General features: G+C 43.8%; 1 protein-coding gene across 1 annotated transcript in view; it reads left to right on the top strand.

The window, feature by feature from the left end:
- The window catches only part of kiaa1109 (KIAA1109 ortholog), a 77879-nt gene that overhangs the window by 40457 nt on the left and 16962 nt on the right, over window positions 1–20460 (top strand). The window contains exons 48-67 of the mRNA XM_047393250.1: window positions 700–1273; window positions 2030–2228; window positions 2532–2795; window positions 2888–2981; window positions 4087–4137; window positions 4600–4806; window positions 5632–5864; window positions 5939–6183; window positions 6341–6446; window positions 8265–8362; window positions 8473–8661; window positions 8732–8900; window positions 9037–9248; window positions 12920–13118; window positions 13214–13273; window positions 13355–13581; window positions 14786–14913; window positions 14983–15106; window positions 16144–16256; window positions 17564–17654. Coding sequence (XP_047249206.1) covers window positions 700–1273; window positions 2030–2228; window positions 2532–2795; window positions 2888–2981; window positions 4087–4137; window positions 4600–4806; window positions 5632–5864; window positions 5939–6183; window positions 6341–6446; window positions 8265–8362; window positions 8473–8661; window positions 8732–8900; window positions 9037–9248; window positions 12920–13118; window positions 13214–13273; window positions 13355–13581; window positions 14786–14913; window positions 14983–15106; window positions 16144–16256; window positions 17564–17654 — 3583 coding nt within the window. The remainder of the gene's footprint in view (window positions 1–699; window positions 1274–2029; window positions 2229–2531; window positions 2796–2887; window positions 2982–4086; window positions 4138–4599; window positions 4807–5631; window positions 5865–5938; window positions 6184–6340; window positions 6447–8264; window positions 8363–8472; window positions 8662–8731; window positions 8901–9036; window positions 9249–12919; window positions 13119–13213; window positions 13274–13354; window positions 13582–14785; window positions 14914–14982; window positions 15107–16143; window positions 16257–17563; window positions 17655–20460) is intronic.

Raw genomic sequence — 20460 nt, 5'->3', positions numbered from 1 at the left:
GATTTTTTACACACAGTGATATATTCCTGGTGTTTATTTGTATTAATGATGATGATTATGGCTTACAGCTAATAAAAAGCCAAAATGTTCTGTTAAGGCCATATTATGGCCAGCATTGTCATGGGGAAGACACAAAAGGTCATTTTCTAAAGCAGCTGGCTGAAGCATATTAATGGAAAGTTGGAAGGAAAACATGTGGTAGAAAGTCACAGGATTTAAGCTGCTCTGATGATTTGGGAAGCCATGTCATCAGGATGCTGTTTTCCAGTAAGGTCCTGATACCAGCTCACACTGCCAAAAATACCAGTACCTACTAATGACCATCCCATCACCAGCAAACTGGTCTGACCCAAACCCCACAGAAAACTTATGAGTTGTTGTTGATGAGACATCAGAAGCAACGGATGATCTGAAGCCATTCGGATCAGAATTACCAGAAATAAACACCACAAATATCTCACTGTCTGTGGATTGAAACAACTTTTTTTTATCTATTCCAATTCATTGAGATGCACCTGAGTTGTAGTTTCTCTTTTCACTATAGAGTGTGTGTGCAGGTTTGTCTGGTGATACTGGGTGTACCCTGCCTCTCGCCCAATGACTAATAGGCACCCCGGACCCCCTGCAAGGACCAGCATGTTCAGACAGTGGATGGATGGGTGGTGGATGCTTACTATATCTGTCATTCTGTGTTCACAGACAAGGCATGGTGAACATTCCTCCCCTTGAGTTCAAGCCCGCTCTGCTGATTGAGACCTTCAGTTTGAATGCGGTGGTGATGGAGAAGTCAACCAGCGCTCCTCAGGGCCCCACAGCAGTGCCGCTATCCTTCCACGACCTCAACCGCCGTCACTACAACACCTTCCACTGTGATTTCACGACAGCTTGCCAGGCCATCAGCCAGCGTGTGGACATGGCGCTGGTACGCCTCATCCACCAGTTCAGCACCATGATCGACGACATCAAGGCCACACAGACAGACATCAAGCTGAGCCGCTATACCGCCGGTTCCACCTCCCCGACGCCCACCTTCAAGGCCCGGCCGTACCGCCACATCTTATCCTCGGACTTCAGCCGGAGCTCCCGGGGGAGCCTGAACGGGGCGGGTCGAAGTGGAACCCAAACACTAAAAAGCAAGAGAGGGGTCGGTGGAGGTACAGGTGGAGGAGGCGGTTTACCCTCTAATGGACCTCCATCAGGCATGGACACGTTGGGGAGACGAGAACCAAGAGGACGAAGCTCGCTCGGACGTTCAGAGCGCCGCACCTCTAAGGTAGCAACGTTAGGGGCGGTTAATGTTGATGCAGAAAATCCTTTTTAACTCTTACTGTTTGGTAAAAAGACACCAAAACAGAGAAAGCATGGATATACAGACAAAGGAAAAAGAAAGTACACCCTTTTTCACTTCTAGGGTAAAATACTTAAAATAATAAAAATCCACACTTTCATCATCTGTCAAACCAAGATGAAGTCAAAATGGAAAAGATGAATGTGAAAAACTAAGTACACCCCTGCTGCTTCCAATAGATTTAAAGTCATGAGACCAAAGTAGAGATGTTTGGAGGAGACCAATTGCCTCGTACCTGCAGTCAAGCACAGTGGTGGAGGGATCATGATGGGGGCTTGTTCTGCAGCTACAGAAACTGGGTACCTTGAGGTGGATCATGATCTCCACTGTTTACCAAAGTTTTCTCGAGTCAAATAAGAGACCATCTGTCCAGCAGCTGAGGCTTCTAATGGCAGTGTGGATTCTGTTGTTAAAGACCTGATCCGTTTCATTATGTTCTGATGTGTAAGACTATAGAACTTGTCTATATATGGCAGTCCTTTCTCTTCAGGAACTTTAGAGAGGAGCCAACAGATTGTAGTCAGAGCAGGCAGTTTTAGCTGAAATGGTGTGATCTTCCTAATGTTCTACCAGTGTTTTGCTAACTGTAGCTCTGATAATCAGCCTGGTGCTTCAAGGAGGAGTTCCTCTGTCAAGCTGTTCATTTCTTTCGTAACGCTGGGTTCTGCATCACGCCTGCAGGTGTCAAGGAAGGGCTCTCGTGATGTGGCTGACCACATGCCAATCCAGATGGACGACTCTGACTCCATCACAGTGTCGGAGCAAAGTGAGCCGTCAGCAGAATGTTGGCAGAACATGTACAAGCTGCTCAACTTCTACTCCCTCATCTCCGATCCCACCGGCATCCTGGAGAAAAGCTCCCCGGAGAACTGCCTTTCAGGTGGAAATCAGCTGCTTCTCCTAACCGAGCATGTCCACCAGCATCACACACTGCTTTCCTGTTGGCAGACTGCCTCTCTGTCTCATTATTTAATAAATACCTGTCAGTTAGACAACATTGAGTTCCTTAGAGGCTGAAACATTTTCATGTTTCACTGACTGTATTTGAAGTGATTATTAGCTTGTTAGAGTCGCTCAGTTTTCATCTTCAGTTTTATTTAGGATTATAGCATTATCCAGGACTTTAGAAATGTATAGTCGAACATACATGATGTTTTTTTTTTCCTCCCATCATGTCCTGCAGAAGGTGGCCGTCGTCCCTCCGAGCCGCTGTGTAAAGTCATCTTTGAGAACGAGCAGCAGGAACATGCCACGCCCAACAAGCCGCTGGCAGCGGGTGGGCGGCGACGCAGCCTGGTGAACTCTGAGCCTCAGCACGTCACGCTGATAGTGTTCGGCATCGGCATGGTGAACCGCACGCATCTAGAGGCGGACATCGGTGGGCTGACCATGGAAGCGGAACTGAAGAAGATCCACGGATCCTTCACCCTGAAAGAGAAGATGAAGGGTGGGATTACTGTTGCTCCAACAAAGAGCACCTCCTGAAGGATGGGAGTTGGCTGTTTGATGTCATTTCTTTGTATGATGGTGTTTGTGCAGATATCCTTCACCAGAAGATGACAGAGACGTGTGCATCAGCTCACATAGGAGGAGTAAACATTGTTCTGCTGGAGGGCATAACACCTGACATTCAGTACGTATAACACGGACCATGAGAGCCATCAGTTTGTGGTTGTTATTATTATTGATGATGATACAGTTAGGGAAGTTATTCAGTAAATTCATCATTAAGGCAATTATTAAATTATTATTTAATGAAGTTATATATATATATTATTAAAGATATGGAGATATTGTCTTAAGGTAATGAGTGAACTGGTTGCAATAATAAATGTTAGCGCAATTACTGCAGTAAATCTGATTGGTTTTCGGTTAAGAATATTATGGTAAACAAGTAAATTCACTTGTTTACTGCTCCAAAGTTAGTAGGTAAATAACTTATGTTAAAAAATAATAAAAACATAAAAATATTGACCTAAATAGTGCAATTTAAGTAAGAAGTAAATTGAGTGAAGTGGCAAGGGTTTTAACAAGTAAGATTCTTATTTAATGAACTAATTATAATATTATATTACTTTACTTTTTTAACTAATTAACTTAAGTAATTAGGTAAGAAATGTTTTTTATTATTGTATTATTATGGTTAGTTAATTTAAATGTGCTGTAAAGTTAATGATTAAGTTATCTTCTTCTTATTATTATCATTATTATTAATAATGATAATAATAATAATATATAAGGTTGATTTAATAATATTCATAAGAAATGCTCTTGGACTGATGGTTTTAAAGAAACCGAGGTGAAAAATGAAGCTCCAACACAGATGAGTGAATAAAATATTTGGATGTCAAACATTAATATTCAACAAACGTTTCCAACATGAACAGGACCTGCGGTAAAAAAACAAAACGATTCCAACTGAAAGCTGAATCTTCTTGTGTTTTGTTGTTCTACTCCTGGTTTCTTGCTTCTCATACATGCAGACATATGATGGTGATGCATCGTGATGCACGTAGACACAGACGACATAATCAGAAAGTTAGAAGCAAATGTTCTGTGATAACGACGTCTGATAAATTAACTGTTGAGGTACATGTACGAGATTTATGAGATCTTTCTGCTGTTTTCAGCCTGTCTGTGGAAAGCTGTTTTATCTTAATAGCTCTATAACACGTAACTCTGCTCTTTTTCTTCTTCTTTCCATCCACTTTGTTTTCTCTTCCCACTAAACTGCATAGACTGGAGGACTTTCCAACATCTCCCACCAGCACCGCTAAACAAGAGTTTCTGTATGTTTCTGTTGCCCCTAACGGCCTTCGTGCCTCAGTAAACCGACCGTCTCATGAATACATCCCTCATTTGTTGCAGTCTATGTGACATTCATGTTCTCCAGGTCCATCACTGGTTAATGTTTGTGTAAAGGCAGCTGGTTAAACATCTGAGGTTGGTTTCATATAAGCAGAACACTAAAGCAGGCAGCAGATCTAGATCTTTATGGAGTTTGTGAAATATGATCATTTCATGTGTTTTTGCATACCCTGTGGTCACTTCTCCAATCATGACTTCTCATTCACACAGTATCACCGTCATGTTTGCACATTCCTTTCAAACAAGAATGCTGTCCTGAATCTGCATGATGTTTCACAGTTTGAAGCTGGCAGTTATCCCACCTTCATCCACATGTCCACACCTTCTCAGGAACGAGGCTTGTGTCCTGTCCACTCATTCCACTTCCCTCCTGTGTGTTTCAGAACTGTCGTCAAATGTACCATCGCCAAATCTCAGGCCCTGTACAGCGCCCAACGGGGCCTGAAGACCAACAATGCTGCCGTCTTCAAAGTGGGCTCCATAATGATCAACATCCCCCAACACCCGGCCACCTTGCACAGCATGATGGTGCGCAGCTCACACCAGCTCTCCAAGCAGATCTCGGACCTCATCCGCCAGCCCTCCACCGGGTGGGTTTCTCTCTTTAATAGTTCATTTTTTCGATTTTATTAAAGGGCTTCAAACAAAGAGCATCTGTTTAGGAAGAAAAAAGAAAAATGTTTCTAGACCAGACATCCTCACACTGTCTGACCATGATAAACAAAATCTTTATATTTAATTCAATCCATCTCAGGTTTTAATCCTAAATCATGTTTGGTATTTCATGATTTCCTCTTCAGTATCAAAAATAACACTACTGAAGTCCAACAGAAGTGTCCACAGGAGGTTTGTCTTCATTACAGGTCAGCCAACATCCCTTCAGCAAGCCAGACTTCCTGACTGTGAATGAAACTAGATCCAGTCAGTAGTATTTCCTTGCCTTCCTTGTTCTATTGATTACACCCAGAACGGACCCAGTGGTTTCACTCACCTTAATGCAGAGTTCCTACATCGTCTGGAAACATCTGTAATTTAATTTCTTTCCTGGTCTGGAAACAAAAGATAATCAATCAATCTAAGCTCTTGCATTTATAACATCGTTTATTTTAAATTAAGGGTTGTTCCCCTAGTCCACAAACCCAGGTCCAAACTATGCAGACTCTGTCCAGAACCAGGTCCCTGCTGTGACAGTTCTGGACCTGCACAGCCGTAGCTAATTTCTAGAAGAGGCCTTTTTATGTCCGAGTATGAGACCTGAGCTTTAGGTCATCCCCTCAAGTCTGGCTGCTCTCTGATGGATGAGCTATAGAAGATCAGTGCCCCGCCCACTCATTTTCATTGGCTGGCATTTGTTACGTATTGCTTTGGTCCTAAAAGGAGTTTTTGTAAAAGAGACTGACCATATTTGACTTTAGTCAACCTCACCGAGAGGACACGCCCACCCCACAACCATCGGACAAAGCTTCCAGCATCAACCAGACCCCCGTCGAGGCCAACGAGTTCCCCCAGCTTCCTGAAGGACTGGAGAAGAAGCCCATCGTTCTCAAGTTCAGCGCCATGATGGACGGCATCACCATCGGAGCAGCGTTGCTGCCCTCCCTCAAAGCAGAGTACAAAATGGGTGCAGTGAAGAGCCATGGCATGACAGGTGATCTATGTCTGTGTCTATGTAGGTTCCTGTCCAAGAACACAATCCTGATCCCTTTTCTCCTCATGTTTCAGGAGCACAAACCAGTTTCACCTTTGAGTTGCCAAACCACAGGCTCTGCTTCCAGTCCAAAGTGTCCCCAGTGGACATGTCCACCATGTCTCCATCAGCCAGCCTCAGTTTGCCCCCAGTCACAATGTCAGGGGAGTACATCATGGAGGACCATGAGAGCCATTCAGACCAGAGCTGGGCTCCAGACGACTTCCCAGCAAAGCAGGGAAACTACCTGCAGGGAAACTACCTGCGATGTGTTGCCGAGGTGAGAACAGCACCCAGACATGGTGCCACCTCCAACATAGAAACTGTTAATGCAGTAATTAAGTTTAGTTCTTCATTTGCAAACAGAAATTGTTCCTGTGCTTTATGTAATATCCTGGTAAACGTCTGAAGGTGTTTGTTCTTGTTCTGATGCACAGATTGGTTCCTTTGAACACAACCTGACTACAGACCTGCTCAACCACTTGGTTTTTCTGCAGAAGGTTTTCATGAAAGAAGTGAATGAAGTCATTCAGAAGGTGTCAGGTAGGGTAACTTCTACATTAGGCTTTTATTGTGGAAATGCAACTCCAGTCAGAGGTTTACATCCATGCAGGTTTTATTGGCTTTAGACTTTTAATGATTTATTGAGGATGTTTGTTTTAAAAAGATAAAGTTTAATTTAAAATAAAGTTTTAAATCTGTAACAACTGGCAAGGATGGTAGAGGTAGCATCATTCTGTAGGCTGTTTCTCTAGCAGTGGCTCCTGTGTACTCCACAAGGCTGATGATCTAATGAAGCAGAAGGACGACCTCCATTTCACCTCAAACCATCAGCTAGATGGTTGAAACCTGGAGATAAAGACTCATCCAGACTGGTTCTAGAACCAGTGAAACATCGAGCTTCTGGAATGGTCTTTGAAAGCCCTGACCTGAACCCTGCTGAAGGCTTATGAGCTGTGATAAACACCAAGCCGGTGCCCAGATAACAACCAGTTTAAATGAACTCATCTTTATTGTCTTATGTTTTTCTGCTGCTCCAGTGACCCAGTTCACCTCAGATCAAAAAAGTAAATTTTACTTTAAAACACTGCACCTTACAGAACTTTCACTTGGAGGTTCTGCTTAAATCACTGAATAGTCTGAGTATTCTGGGCCATAGCATACAGTCCCTGAGGCTCTGACACTAATCCATTTCTGTTTACGTCCACCGCAATACTTCTACTCGTACTTGTACTCGTCGTCTTCCGCTTTATCCGGGACCGGGTCGCGGGGGCAGCAGACTCAGACACCCAGACACCTCCTCCAGTTCCTCCAGGGGGAGCCCAAGGCGTTCCCAGGCCAGCCGAGAGACATAGTCCCTCCAGCGTGTCCTGGGCCTCCTCCAGGGGGGACGTGCCTGGAACACCTCCCGAGGAAGGCGTCCAGGAGGCATCCGGTATAGATGCCCGAGCCACCTCAACTGGCTCCTCTCGATGTGGAGGAGCAGCGGCTCTACTCCGAGCTCCTCACCCTATCTCTAAGGGAGGAAGCTCATTTCAGCCGCTTGTGTCTGGGATCAAATAACCCAAAGTTCATGACCATAGGTGAGGGTAGGAACGTAGACCAACCAGCTCAGCTCTCTCTTCACCACAACGGACCGGCACAGCGCCCCATTACTGTGGCAGCCGCACCGATCCGTCCGTCGATCTCCCGCTCCATTCTTCCCTCATGACCCTGAGATACTTGAACTCCTCCACTTGAGGCAGGAACGCCCCTCCATCCTGAAGAGGACAAGCCACCCTTCTTTTAGAAGAGAGTCCAACCGTTCTCCAGGACCTGGGTTCCTGAGCCCACACGGTGCGTTGAGGTGAGCCTGACTATTTCTAGATGAAATCTTTCGACGTCAAACACAAGCTGAGAGTCCTTCCCCCCAGCAAGGTGACATTCCTCGTCCCTAGAGTCGGTTTTAGCAACTGGAGAGGACTCCACCTTCGTCTGCTGCCTGATCCTCTTTGCACCAGTTCCTCACGGTTCCCCCTGCAGGTGGTGGGCCCACTGGGGGATGGCTTTGCGTCCCTCGTTCGGGATTGGCCCGGCCGGGTCCCGCGAGGAGTAACCTGGCCTTGCTGACAAGTCCCAACCCCAGGTCTGGCTCCAGGGTGGTACCCCCGCTCCGCCGTACCGGGTGATGTCACGTGCCTCATTCTGGTGGTTTAACTCACTGAGCCTGATCGAAGTAATTGTCCGAAAGAGAGTGGCTCATTGTGGAAAGAATAATAAATGTAGCCTTCAGCTGCAGTGAGACCTCAGCATCTTCTCTGTGCTTCATGTTTCTTCATAAGACGAACTGCTGAATGGATGTTCTGCTCTCTGGTGTTGCAGGAGGGGAACAGCCGATCCCTCTGTGGAATGAGCACGACACCTCAACAGATGCAGACAAGCCAAAGATTCTGCTGTATTCCCTCAGTCTCATGTTCAAGGTGTGTGGTTTCCACAAATGTTCAATATGTTAACTGAACGAAGAAGAAATGCTCGCAGAGGTCAAGCGGAAGAACTTACTTACCGAGGGGTGGCATGTCTGTGTTTTCAGGGAATCCAGATGACGGCCACCACTCCATCGATGCGGGCTGTGCGCTTTGAGACAGGCCTGATTGAGCTGGAGCTGTCCAATAGAATCCAGTGCAAGGCTCAGCCAGGAGGCAACAGCAGTTACCTCAAGCTTTTCGGAAAATGCCAAGTTGACCTGAACCTGGCGCTCGGACAGATCGTCAAGCATCAGGTAATGGATAAGCATGCCTCTGCTATGCGCTCTGCTTCAGAGACCCTTTCAACTCTGTTTTGTCCTGCAGGTATACGAAGAGGCTGGCTCGGACTTCCACCAGGTGGCCTACTTCCGGACCAGGATCGGTCTGCGAAATGCCCTGCAGGAGGAAATAAGTGGCTCATCAGACAAGGAGGCTGTGCTGATAACTCTGAACAGGCCGATTGTTTTTGCCCAGCCTGTGGCATTTGACAGAGGTTCAGTTCATGTTGCTTTCCATTAAATCAGTTCTGTAAAAGCCCCATAAAAACTGTATTTCCTATGCTTGACTTGTCTGGGTTACATGCAGGTTTTATATCAATTCTGCCCCCAACCCCTCTTTCCCACCTGCAGCTGTGCTCTTCTGGCTGAATTACAAGGCAGCGTATGACGACTGGAACGAGCAGCGCCTGGCCCTCAACAACGACATCCATATGGCCACCAAGGAGGTGGTGGACAAGCTGCCAGGCATTCAGCAGACCTCGGCTCAGGCGTTCAGCACCCTCTTCCTGCAGCTCACTGTCAATGACCTGGGTATATGCCTTCCAATTACCAACGCATCCCAGGTAACACAGTTTGATGTTTAGCTTCCCAGACGGTCTGGAATAGACAAACTAGAATGAGCCTGGAGTCAGTTTCATTATAATTATTATTCATTCAAATATCAGCGTAAATAAAACCTCTGCTGTGCTGCACAGACTGACTGTAAATTGAGGGCCTGAATTGCCACAAATAAATATCCATAACTTTAGTTATGGATATATTTAATAAATTACTGGAATATTTCTAAAAAATATGAAGTCATTTTTTGTTTTGATGGATGTTTTTCCAGTGTTCTTAAATACTTAAAATCTTGACATAGAAGTTATGAAATATCAGGACCGACTGTTGGACCCAGACTAACCAACTACAGAGTTATTCTTTTAACTCAGTACTTGGTCTATAGCAGCCTGCGGTTCTGCTGAGGTGTTCAGGAAGCCCAGGCTACCTCGATGGCACCCTTTAGCTCAACTGCATTGTTGCTTCAGGTGTCTGTTAGCCCGTGATGTATCTGTGGGGTTTGGCTCCGTCCACCTTGCTTTTATAACCACGGTGAATAAAGCATGTCTAAATGTCCTGGTAGACGACTGCCCTGATTTTGGACTTATCCAAAAGTGGACCAACACCAGCACATGGCATGGTACCCCTAATCCTCATTGACTGTGGAAACATCACACTGGACTTAGACCAAAGTAGATTCTGTGCTTCTCCACTCTCCGTCCAGACTCTGGAGCCTTAATTTCTAAATAAAATGCTGAATTTATTAAGAGGATTTTAAACCACCCAGTGGTCCACACATTTTGACACTTTTTTCTGGAAACATCAATTTGTGAGCAGCCAGTTTTCTTCTGCAATTTGTTAAGACCTCCTTACAGAAAGTGGCAATGACTGCTGGACAGCGTCCAGTCAGCAGTCCACTCCATGATAATGTAGCCCATATGTCCACCACAGAACATTTGTGGTTTAAAACTCATTTTTATCCATCTGATTACTATTCTTATTTTCCAAGAATAGAACTAAATATTTACTGAAATAAAGTAACCTTTCAGTGATATCCTAACTTATTGAGAGGCATCTACAGGTCCTTCTCAAAATATTAGCATATTGTGATAAAGTTCATTATTTTCTATAATGTAATGATGAAAATTTAACATTCATATATTTTAGATTCATTGCACACTAACTGAAATATTTCAGGTCTTTTATTGTCTTAATACGGATGATTTTGGCATACAGCTCATGAAAACCCAAAATTCCTATCTCACAAAATTAGCATATTTCATCCGACCAATAAAAGAAAAGTGTTTTTAATACAAAAAACGTCAACCTTCAAATAATCATGTACAGTTATGCACTCAATACTTGGTCGGGAATCCTTTTGCAGAAATGACTGCTTCAATGCGGCGTGGCATGGAGGCAATCAGCCTGTGGCACTGCTGAGGTCTTATGGAGGCTCAGGATGCTTCGATAGCAGCCTTTAGCTCATCCAGAGTGTTGGGTCTTGAGTCTCTCAACGTTCTCTTCACAATATCCCACAGATTCTCTATGGGGTTCAGGTCAGGAAAGTTGGCAGGCCAATTGAGCACAGTGATACCATGGTCAGTAAACCATTTACCAGTGGTTTTGGCACTGTGAGCAGGTGCCAGGTTGTGCTGAAAAATGAAATCTTCATCTCCATAAAGCTTTTCAGCAGATGGAAGCATGGAGTGCTCCAAAATCTCCTGATAGCTAGCTGCATTGACCCTGCCCTTGATAAAACACAGTGGACCAACACCAGCAGCTGACACGGCACCCCAGACCATCACTGACTGTGGGTACTTGACACTGGACTTCTGGCAGTTTGGCATTTCCTTCTCCCCAGTCTTCCTCCAGACTCTGGCACCTTGATTTCCGAATGACATGCAGAATTTGCTGTCATCCGAAAAAAGTACTTTGGACCACTGAGCAACAGTCCAGTGCTGCTTCTCTGTAGCCCAGGTCAGGCGCTTCTGCCGCTGTTTCTGGTTCAAAAGTGGCTTGACCTGGGGAATGCGGCACCTGTAGACCATTTCCTGCACACGCCTGTGCACGGTGGCTCTGGGTGTTTCTACTCCAGACTCAGTCCACTGCTTCCGCAGGTCCCCCAAGGTCTGGAATCGGCCCTTCTCCACAATCTTCCTCAGGGTCCGGTCACCTCTTCTCGTTGTGCAGCGTTTTCTGCCACACTTTTTCCTTCCCACAGACTTCCCACTGAGGTGCCTTGATACAGCACTCTCGGAACAGCCTATTCGTTCAGAAATTTCTTTCTGTGTCTTACCTTCTTGCTTGAGGGTGTCAATAGTGGCCTTCTGGACAGCAGTCAGGTCGGCAGTCTTACCCATGATTGGGGTTTTGAGTGATGAACCAGGCTGGGAGTTTTAAAGTCCTCAGGAATCTTTTGCAGGTGTTTAGAGTTAACTCGTTGATTCAGATGATTAGGTTCATAGCTCGTTTAGAGACCCTTTTAATGATATGCTAATTTTGTGAGATAGGAATTTTGGGTTTTCATGAGCTGTATGCCAAAATCATCCGTATTAAGACAATAAAAGACTTGAAATATTTCAGTTAGTGTGCAATGAATCTAAAATATATGAATGTTAAATTTTCATCATTACATTATGGAAAATAATGAACTTTATCACAATATGCTAATATTTTGAGAAGGACCTGTATACAAGGTCACCATGCTCAGGCTGTTGACCTCCAGTATTTTTAACTGACTGGTTTATTTCCATATAAATTTATGTTACTGTGCAGCTGCTGTATTAAAACACACAAAGCAACCACTGTTAATGAAAAGCCAGTATCAGTTGCTGTCATACTTCTAGTATGTCTGTAGGTTAAAGGTCTCACACCTTTTTCCATAGAAAGGACAAGCTCCGGTGGGGCAGGAGGTGAGCTCTGAAGCAGGGGTCGGCACATCAGTGAGCCAGCCAAAACACCCCCAAAAAGTAACCTGCAGTTTATTACATCCTCTCTGGTGGCTTGTTGTGGGACTGAAATGATTGTGGAGCTCTTCTTTAAAATCTGCTGCGACAGAAAAGCATCACATTACCGTCGTTTAGCCGTTTTGTGACCTGAACCTTTCTTTCTCCACATAGCTGACATAACAGCGAGTGAAGTTTGAGCCGGTGCCTGTGGTGTGTTTTAAGGGAATGAGGGCTTATCCCGCCCGGTTTAATCTGTTTGTATGAATTTTATTTCTGAGTAGAGATCAGTGTTGCACGTGGGGCTTCTCATATGCCTGAAAAATAACACTGACATTTGAAATTTTGCAATAATTGCTCCTAGAAATGTGGTCTAATTTTGATCAGTTATGAAAAGATAATTTTTCTAGAGGTGGACATATTTATTCCTCTGTGCTTATGAGTGAGATGATGATCAGATTAGCATTTTAGGGATCCGAAATCAATGTTATGGGTTTGTTAACTCTGATTCTGTGATTAAATCATATCTAACAGCTGAAAACTGTTGGTGGCATTTCACTCTGAGGGCATCTAAATGTGAAGGATTTAATCAGGATTTTACGTTTAGGAAAACATCTTTTGATCATTTCATAGAGTTAAATGTCACCTTCCAGCTCTGGTTTTTAAAAATGGATGAAAGCTGCTGCTTTTCTGTGTTTTTTGACGTTCTCCACCTCTGGTTAACCCTCTAACTCTGACCCCTCCCTCGTTAGGGCAATCACAGCATAGATTTTGACACCGGCTCGGCTATGGTCCTGACCATCGAGAGCACCCAGATCACCGCCTGCTCCTCTGAGTCCCTGGTGAGTAAAGGACACTTCAAGAACTTCTGCATCCGCTTCGCCGAGGGCTTCGAGACCTCCTGGGACGACTGGAAACCTGAGATCCGAGGAGACCTCGTCATGAATGCCTGTGAGTGGTTAAAATATCACACATTTCCTGATATTATGAAATATGAAATTATGAAATATTGCCTGAATGTTGCACCGTGTGTGTCACGCATACAGGTGTAGTCCCTGATGGTACATATGAAGTGTGCTCAAGGACCACGGGGCAGCCGTCTGCAGGTAAGATGTTGTTTTTATGAAACACTGAGCAGCACATCAACATTTAGACAAAAATTGATCTTTTTCTTCTCTTTGGAACAGAGAGCAGCAGTGCCGGTACCTGGACTCTCAATGTGCTTTGGAAAATGTGTGGCATTGATGTTCACATGGACCCAAACATTGGCAAACGCCTCAACGCCCTGGGCAACACGCTGACGTCGCTGACGGGCGAGGAGGACGTAGACGACGCCGCTGACCTGAACTCTGTGACCATGGAAGGCCTATCAGACGAGGATGAAACCGACACCATGTCTCCCACCATCCACACGGTCAGGCCTGATTTACAGCGTAGTCTGGTTCTGATTAAGGTACCAGATGGAGCTGAGCTTTAGATGTTATGGCACAATGTAATGTTTTTAAAAGCAGCAGCTGGCATTTTTACCAACATGGAGCTTATAAACCCTCATCAAACTGTTCAGAACTAAACGTTTTGAAAATTAATATCACAAATTAATTCAGTTTACCAGATTTGATGTGTTAAAATAAAGCTGCTGTTTGCAGATGAGTGGTTTAGTTTTAATAAAACGATAAATAGGTGAGTAAGTGACTGGTGATCAAATAAAAATTGAAGTTAATGAACAAGTCATTAAAAGAATTGAACCGGACATATAACCTCGTAAATGAAAAACCTGACAAATGAATTCATTTCTTAATGAGCAAGTAAATAATCTAATAACTCAGCATCATGTTAGCAAATTAATCAGACTGCAGCATCCTGAGCACCATTAGTGATTTAGTGGAATAATGATGTTGTTTCATTGCTGTGTAAAGGTGCTGAGTTGATTTGTTTTAACGTATCGGACCGGGACTCTGAACCTCATACAGCAAGTTAACATTTTTATACTGTGATCCTAGCAGAAAGGTCTAAGACCAGCGTGTTTGGTTCTTCCCATGACCCAGGTTATCACTCCTTCCACCTCTTCATCCACGTCTTCCTGCTGTTGTTTACAGAGTTCAGAGAACCAGTTCAGCCCTCGGCTGACCTTGAAGAGGCGTCTGGTAAACCACATCCTGGGCCTCAGCCCCAGGCCTCAGAGTGTCTCTGTCCCTGAGGACTGCTTAAACAGTGCACCACCTTGCAGAACCAGGGCCCAAAGACCCCTCTCCTGGGCCTGTGTATGTAGCCCCCCACAGTGGGAACTGTCTTCTGAGGTTACTCAATCACTTTCAGATGATGGATCCCATAATGCTGATCAGCACAGCTCTTGTACTGTGATTAAAAACCCTGATGGTCCTCATTAAGATTCATTGTTGGGCTTCAGACCTGCAGTTCTTGGAGTCAGTAGACCTTTGGTTTTCCCTTCTTTCACTGTGAATAGGCTGGTGATGGTGGTGGAGGTGTGTTCTGGGGTTTGGATTCATCAATCAATCTTGGTATAATTTAGATTTTGTTTGGAGATGTTTATTAGCAGCTGTCTCATCAGTTTTGTCACATACATGTTGTAATGGGTCTCATTGATCTGGTTTGAACAGGAGAACATGGACCCCCGCAGGCAGATGATGGGGAACCAGGTGATTGATGCTCGTGGAAGGAAGGTCACCAAGAGGGTGGTGGACATTCGGGAGCTGAATGAACAGGCCAAAGTTATCGATGACCTCAAGTAAGATTTTTACCTCAACGTGGAGCAAATTACTTTCCTGAATATAACCTGATTGTCGGTTGGTTGCAGGAAATTGGGGGCCAGCGAGGGAACCATCAACCAGGAGATCCAGCGGTACCAGCAGCTGGAATCGGTGGCTGTTCAAGACATCAGGAGAGACGTCAGAAAGAAGCTGCGTCGCTCCAGCATGAGGGTGAACTTTTCAAAAACTTTTCAGTTCATTCTTTTCATCCATTTCATTTCAGTGTAGTGTTTTAATGATTTCTGCATTTAAAGGCCATTTTAATGGTTTAAATTGTTTAAATTGGCCAAATCTTTAGCTTCTTGTTGCTTTTGTAAAACTAAAACTTGGTGTTAGGGTCATATGAGTGTTGCCCCAAACGTCTATAGAGTAGCTCAGGTATAAAGGTTAAAATACGTAGTGTTGATGTTTGCAAAGCTTTATTCAAAACTAACTGCTATCATGGTGATCAAATCAGTTTCTTTCTTTTCGCTTTTCAAAAATCATACATTTTCTTTTATTCTGATTTAAATCCAGATTATAAAATGACCTGCTGTCACTGAACTGGTCCTTGAGTTCAAACATATTTTTACAGTTTACCTCATACTCCACAAATGTAATTAATATATCAACTGAAGGGTTTGTGTCTCAACACTAAACCTTGTGGGACTCCAGCTTTAACGATGGTTCTTCAATGAACTTTACAGACTGTTCTCCTGAACCTCTTCCTCCTCCCTGTAACTTTGAAAGTAACAAACCAGGATCTTAATCTAAAAATACTCCTGCCGTGTCTTAATAACTCTGTTGCTGCTGAACATCTGTTTCCTCTAAATCCATGATGATTCTCGATGAAGGTAAGGTTGTCTATAAAACAGTCTCAGTTCAAGCGGTTTTTCAAGCAAAGATCTAAATTACTTTACAAATGAGTTTTGCTGATGTCATTTTTTTCTGGAAATATACCAAACTCTTCTTTCCTAGCTTTCCTCAGGTTTCATTTCTGCTGTTTTTGTTCAGTATTTTGCATAATACATTTTTCATAACCGGACAATGTTTGCATCATTTACGTCTACATAGACCTCAATGATACTTTTAAACAGGTTGTTGTGAGATGTACGTATCTCCTCCATCCCACCTCCCTGTTCATCTCAAGCTAGTATATGTTTTACATAAAATAGTTTGTAGTTTTGGCTGAAACATCGACCTGTTTCTGATGGTTTGTTCTCACGCAGGCGGCCTCTCTGAAGGATAAATGGGGTCTCGGCTACAAACCCAGCTACAACCGCTCCAAAAGCATCTCGGCAGTAGCAGGTCGGCCTCCTCTGAAACGGATCGATAGACAGAGGTGACTCTCCAGTGCAGGAGGCCCCCAGGTTTCCATGTTGGCTCTTAAACATAGATGTTACACTGTATGTTTGGGACATCGCTCCCATTACTCTTTCTTGGTACAAACATTAGTTGAGCAGTTTGGGACTCTGAAATGACTTACTGAATATAAAAAACAAATGTGTGAATACGTCACATCCTTCCCCTGCACCCTGTTACCTCTGCTGTGTAGACTGGGACAAAGATATAATAGCAGATGTAATGAAGCAGTCCTTGCTGAATGCAGTGATTGGGAGTCATGGACACCTCCATAGTGGAGCCCAGTGGAGCTGGTGTCTATGAGTATAAGCCTTCAGAACACCGTCTATTGCTTCAGCAGGACGTTTGGGATCATGTTGCTGCAGGATGAAGATGTTGAGGTTCCTCTCTAAACATGGGGAATTACTATTCACTGCTATGGAGAAAATATTTATTGTGACCTGAAATATGATTTATTGTGATAAAGATAAATTCTAATAATCTTTGCAATCCCCCAAAATGGAGTGTTAGGAATTAATTTGCCAAAACAATATTTGTCACAGTTGAATTATCAATTAATATCAATATATCCCGTGGCCCACTATGGAATAAGCAGTATAGAAGATGAATGAAATGAATATCTGGAAGTATGATTGAATGTCGTTATTAAAGGGACTCCACTGAGCTGAAGTAGTTCAGTACACCAGGAGCTGTGGTGGCCTGACTGACTGGCTGGACTGGAAAAAAGACACTTTTAAGTTTCTTTGTTGTTATCACAATAAATACCACAGCAGTGGAAACCATACTGGCCCAAACCATAGCAGTCCCACCACCATGCTTACCAGATGAGCTGCTATCTTGAGCAGACCTTTTTTCGTCTCCACCCATTCCTCTGGCTATTATTCTGGTTCAGGAACATCTTGTCTCATCTACCCAGAACTTTTTTCCAGAATCCTGCAGCTTCTTTAGGGATGACTTCTGTCATCAGCAGGTAAGGTCTATTTTGGCCTTCCAGTCCTCTTGGGATTACAGAGATCTCCTGAGTTTGTTGGTAAGAATGATAAGCAGAGCTCTGCCATCTTCTCCTTGGATTGATGGACCAACAACAGATGCCTGGGTAATAAAGACATTAGGAGACGTCTGTGCCAAACATAAAGCCAAAGATGAAGGAAGCTGGTATTAAAATGCCTTTTATTTTCTACACACTGGAACTGAAAATTCAAATCATTTGAAATGAAAACCTGGACTGTGAACATCTGACTGGTTGAGCTGCTTGTAGGTGTTTGAGTAACTTCTCTGTCTCTGCAGCTCCAAGATTGGGGATGTGGATGATTTCCCAGAAGTCCGTATGGATCCATCCTGTGCTGGACCCCGGGTCACCTTTAACATCCAGGACCCGGTAAACTAGTCCTTCTTCTTCCACATGCTCTTTAAACAGCAGTCTGGAAACCGAGTAGAAACCCTGAGATTTTTCCATTTCTGTGAGTTCATCATGTTCTATGTTCATCCAATGAAACTCAGAGTATTTTTGTATCATTAGTACATGGATCAAAACACCTCTTCCTGTATTTCTGCATCTTTGACCTCAGGTTTAGTTTTTTTTATAATGACTGTTTTGTTTAATTAAAGAATAATCTTCAGACTTTGGACTCTCCACATTCATCTGTCAGCCCAGGAGAGGTTTTTAAGGTATATGGTTAAAATAAATAAAATAATCATAAAAGGAAAAAAAAAAACAAATTTCCTCCACGTCTTCCTTTCCTCTATGATTAGCTGCTGACTGGAGAGTGAAAATGCAGAATCAAAACAGGATGACACAATGATCTGTTTTTATTAGCACAGTCCTGCTTGTTGCAGAAGATCACCTGAAGTATTCGTATCTTCTGGTCTTTTAAAGAACCTCAACAGAAGCATTTTTTAATGTATTTAGAAATACAAGGGTTGGACAATGAAACAGAAACACCTGTCATTTTAGTGTGGGAGGTTTCATGGCTAAACTGGACCAGCCTGGTAGCCAGTCTTCATTGATTGCACATTGCACCAGTAAGAGCAGAGTGTGAAGGTTCAATTAGCAGGGTAAGAGCACAGTTTTGCTCAAAATATTGAAATGCACACAACATTATGGGTGACATACCAGAGTTCAAAAAAGGGCACATTGTTGGTGCACGTCTTGCTGGCGCATCTGTGACCAAGACAGCAAGTCTTTGTGATGTATCAAGAGCCACAGTATCCAGGGTAATGTCAGCATACCACCAAGAAGGATGAACCACATCCAACAGGATTAACTGTGGACGCAAGAGGAAGCTGTCTGAAAGGGATGTTCGGGTGCTAACCCGGATTGTATCCACAAAACATAAAACCTCGGCTGCTGAACCTCTCCTCCTCACCTGAACTCTCCTGTTTCCACCAGAACTGTCCATCAGGAGCTCCACAGGGTCAATATACACGGCCGGGCTGCTATAACCAAACCTTTGGTCACTCATGCCAATGCCAAACGTTGGTTTCAATGGTGCAAGGAGCGCAAATCTTGGGCTGTGGACAATGGGAAACATGTATTGTTCTCTGATGAGTCCACCTTTACTGTTTTCTCCACATCCAGGAGAGTTACGGTGTGGAGAAGCCCCAAAGAAGCGTACCACCCAGACTGTTGCATGCCCAGAGTGAAGCATGGGGGTGGATCAGTGATGGTTTGGGCTGCCATATCATGGCATTCCCTTGGCCCAATACTTGTGCTAGATGGGCGCGTCACTGCCAAGGACTACTGAACCATTCTTGAGGACCATGTGCATCCAATGGTTCAAACATTGTATCCTGAAGGCGGTGCCGTGTATCAGGATGACAATGCACCAATACACACAGCAAAACTGGTGAAAGATTGGTTTGATGAACATGAAAGTGAAGTTGAACATCTCCCATGGCCTGCACAGTCACCAGATCTAAATATTATTGAGCCACTTTGGGGTGTTTTGGAGGAGCGAGTCAGGAAACGTTTTCCTCCACCAGTATCACGTAGTGACCTGGCCACTATCCTGCAAGAAGAATGGCTTAAAATCCCTCTGACCACTGTGCAGGACTTGTATATGTCATTCCCAAGATGAATTGATGCTGTATTGGCCGCAAAAGGAGGCCCTACACCATACTAATAAATTATTGTGATCTAAAACCAGGTGTTTCAGTTTCATTGTTCAACCCCTGTAGATTGGCCTCCATAATAATAAGATCTCCAATTAAATGCTGTATAATGAATAAATTCCCATACTCCCATCCTGTCATGAATCTGCATGATGAATCCATCAGCCATTCTTTAACCCTAATGTCCCGTCTGATTTCTAATAACTTTGCATGTGTCGCCTCTCAGCTCCAGTCTGTCAGCTAGTGGTTGACATCACCAGAAGGTCTCTTCTCACAACAGATGTTACCTCAAACTCTACATCTCAGCTTATTGTTTGCAGTTTTCATTTAAAAGAAGTTTTAATTTATTTGTCATGAACTTATGATTGTCTTGTGATCATTTTGAGCTTTTTATGGTTTGTTTGAGCTGTTATGTTGCTGCTGCAGTGATTCTTAGAAAACAGTATTTGGGACAAACTTTTTCATGATCCACACATGGTCGTAATTATACGCACATTCTCAAGTATTAACCACCTACATACTTTAATTACTGGTGCTGAAGGCTCTAAATGCCTGCTAGCTTCTGGTTAGACATCACAATTGAGTGCAGCTGGGACTTTCCCTATAATGGGATATGAAGGATTTATTTGAAAGCACTAATTGGACCAACCAACAATCAAAACATAATTATAGATAGAAGATCTGACAAGGAGAATTACAGATTTACCCAAACTGGAAGAAGTCTGGACCCAAAACCATCAAGTGTGAGTTCTTAGTTTGCCACCACTTTGCCATGTTCTCGAAGAAGATCCAAACTGCCCCCACCAGCTAAAAGGAAATTTGTTTACATGTTCTGAAGAATCCAAGGAACCTCCAACGCTCAGGTCTGCCATGAACTGGAAACTGCTGAAACACCAGTCACTGTCTACAATGAATCCATTTTAAAATCCCAGTTGACTGCTGACCAACAAAGAAGCTCTTGCTCCAAAATCAGCACCTTCAAGCTGCCCACGTGGACAAGCCAAATGTCTTCTGGAGATGAGTGAGATAGTCAGACGAGACAACAACTGAACTGTTTGGACTCAATCACATCA

The sequence above is a fragment of the Girardinichthys multiradiatus genome, chromosome 19 (assembly GCF_021462225.1).
Source record: "Girardinichthys multiradiatus isolate DD_20200921_A chromosome 19, DD_fGirMul_XY1, whole genome shotgun sequence".
Classification (NCBI taxonomy): domain Eukaryota; kingdom Metazoa; phylum Chordata; class Actinopteri; order Cyprinodontiformes; family Goodeidae; genus Girardinichthys; species Girardinichthys multiradiatus.
This window is presented reverse-complemented; position numbering and strand designations above follow the sequence as displayed.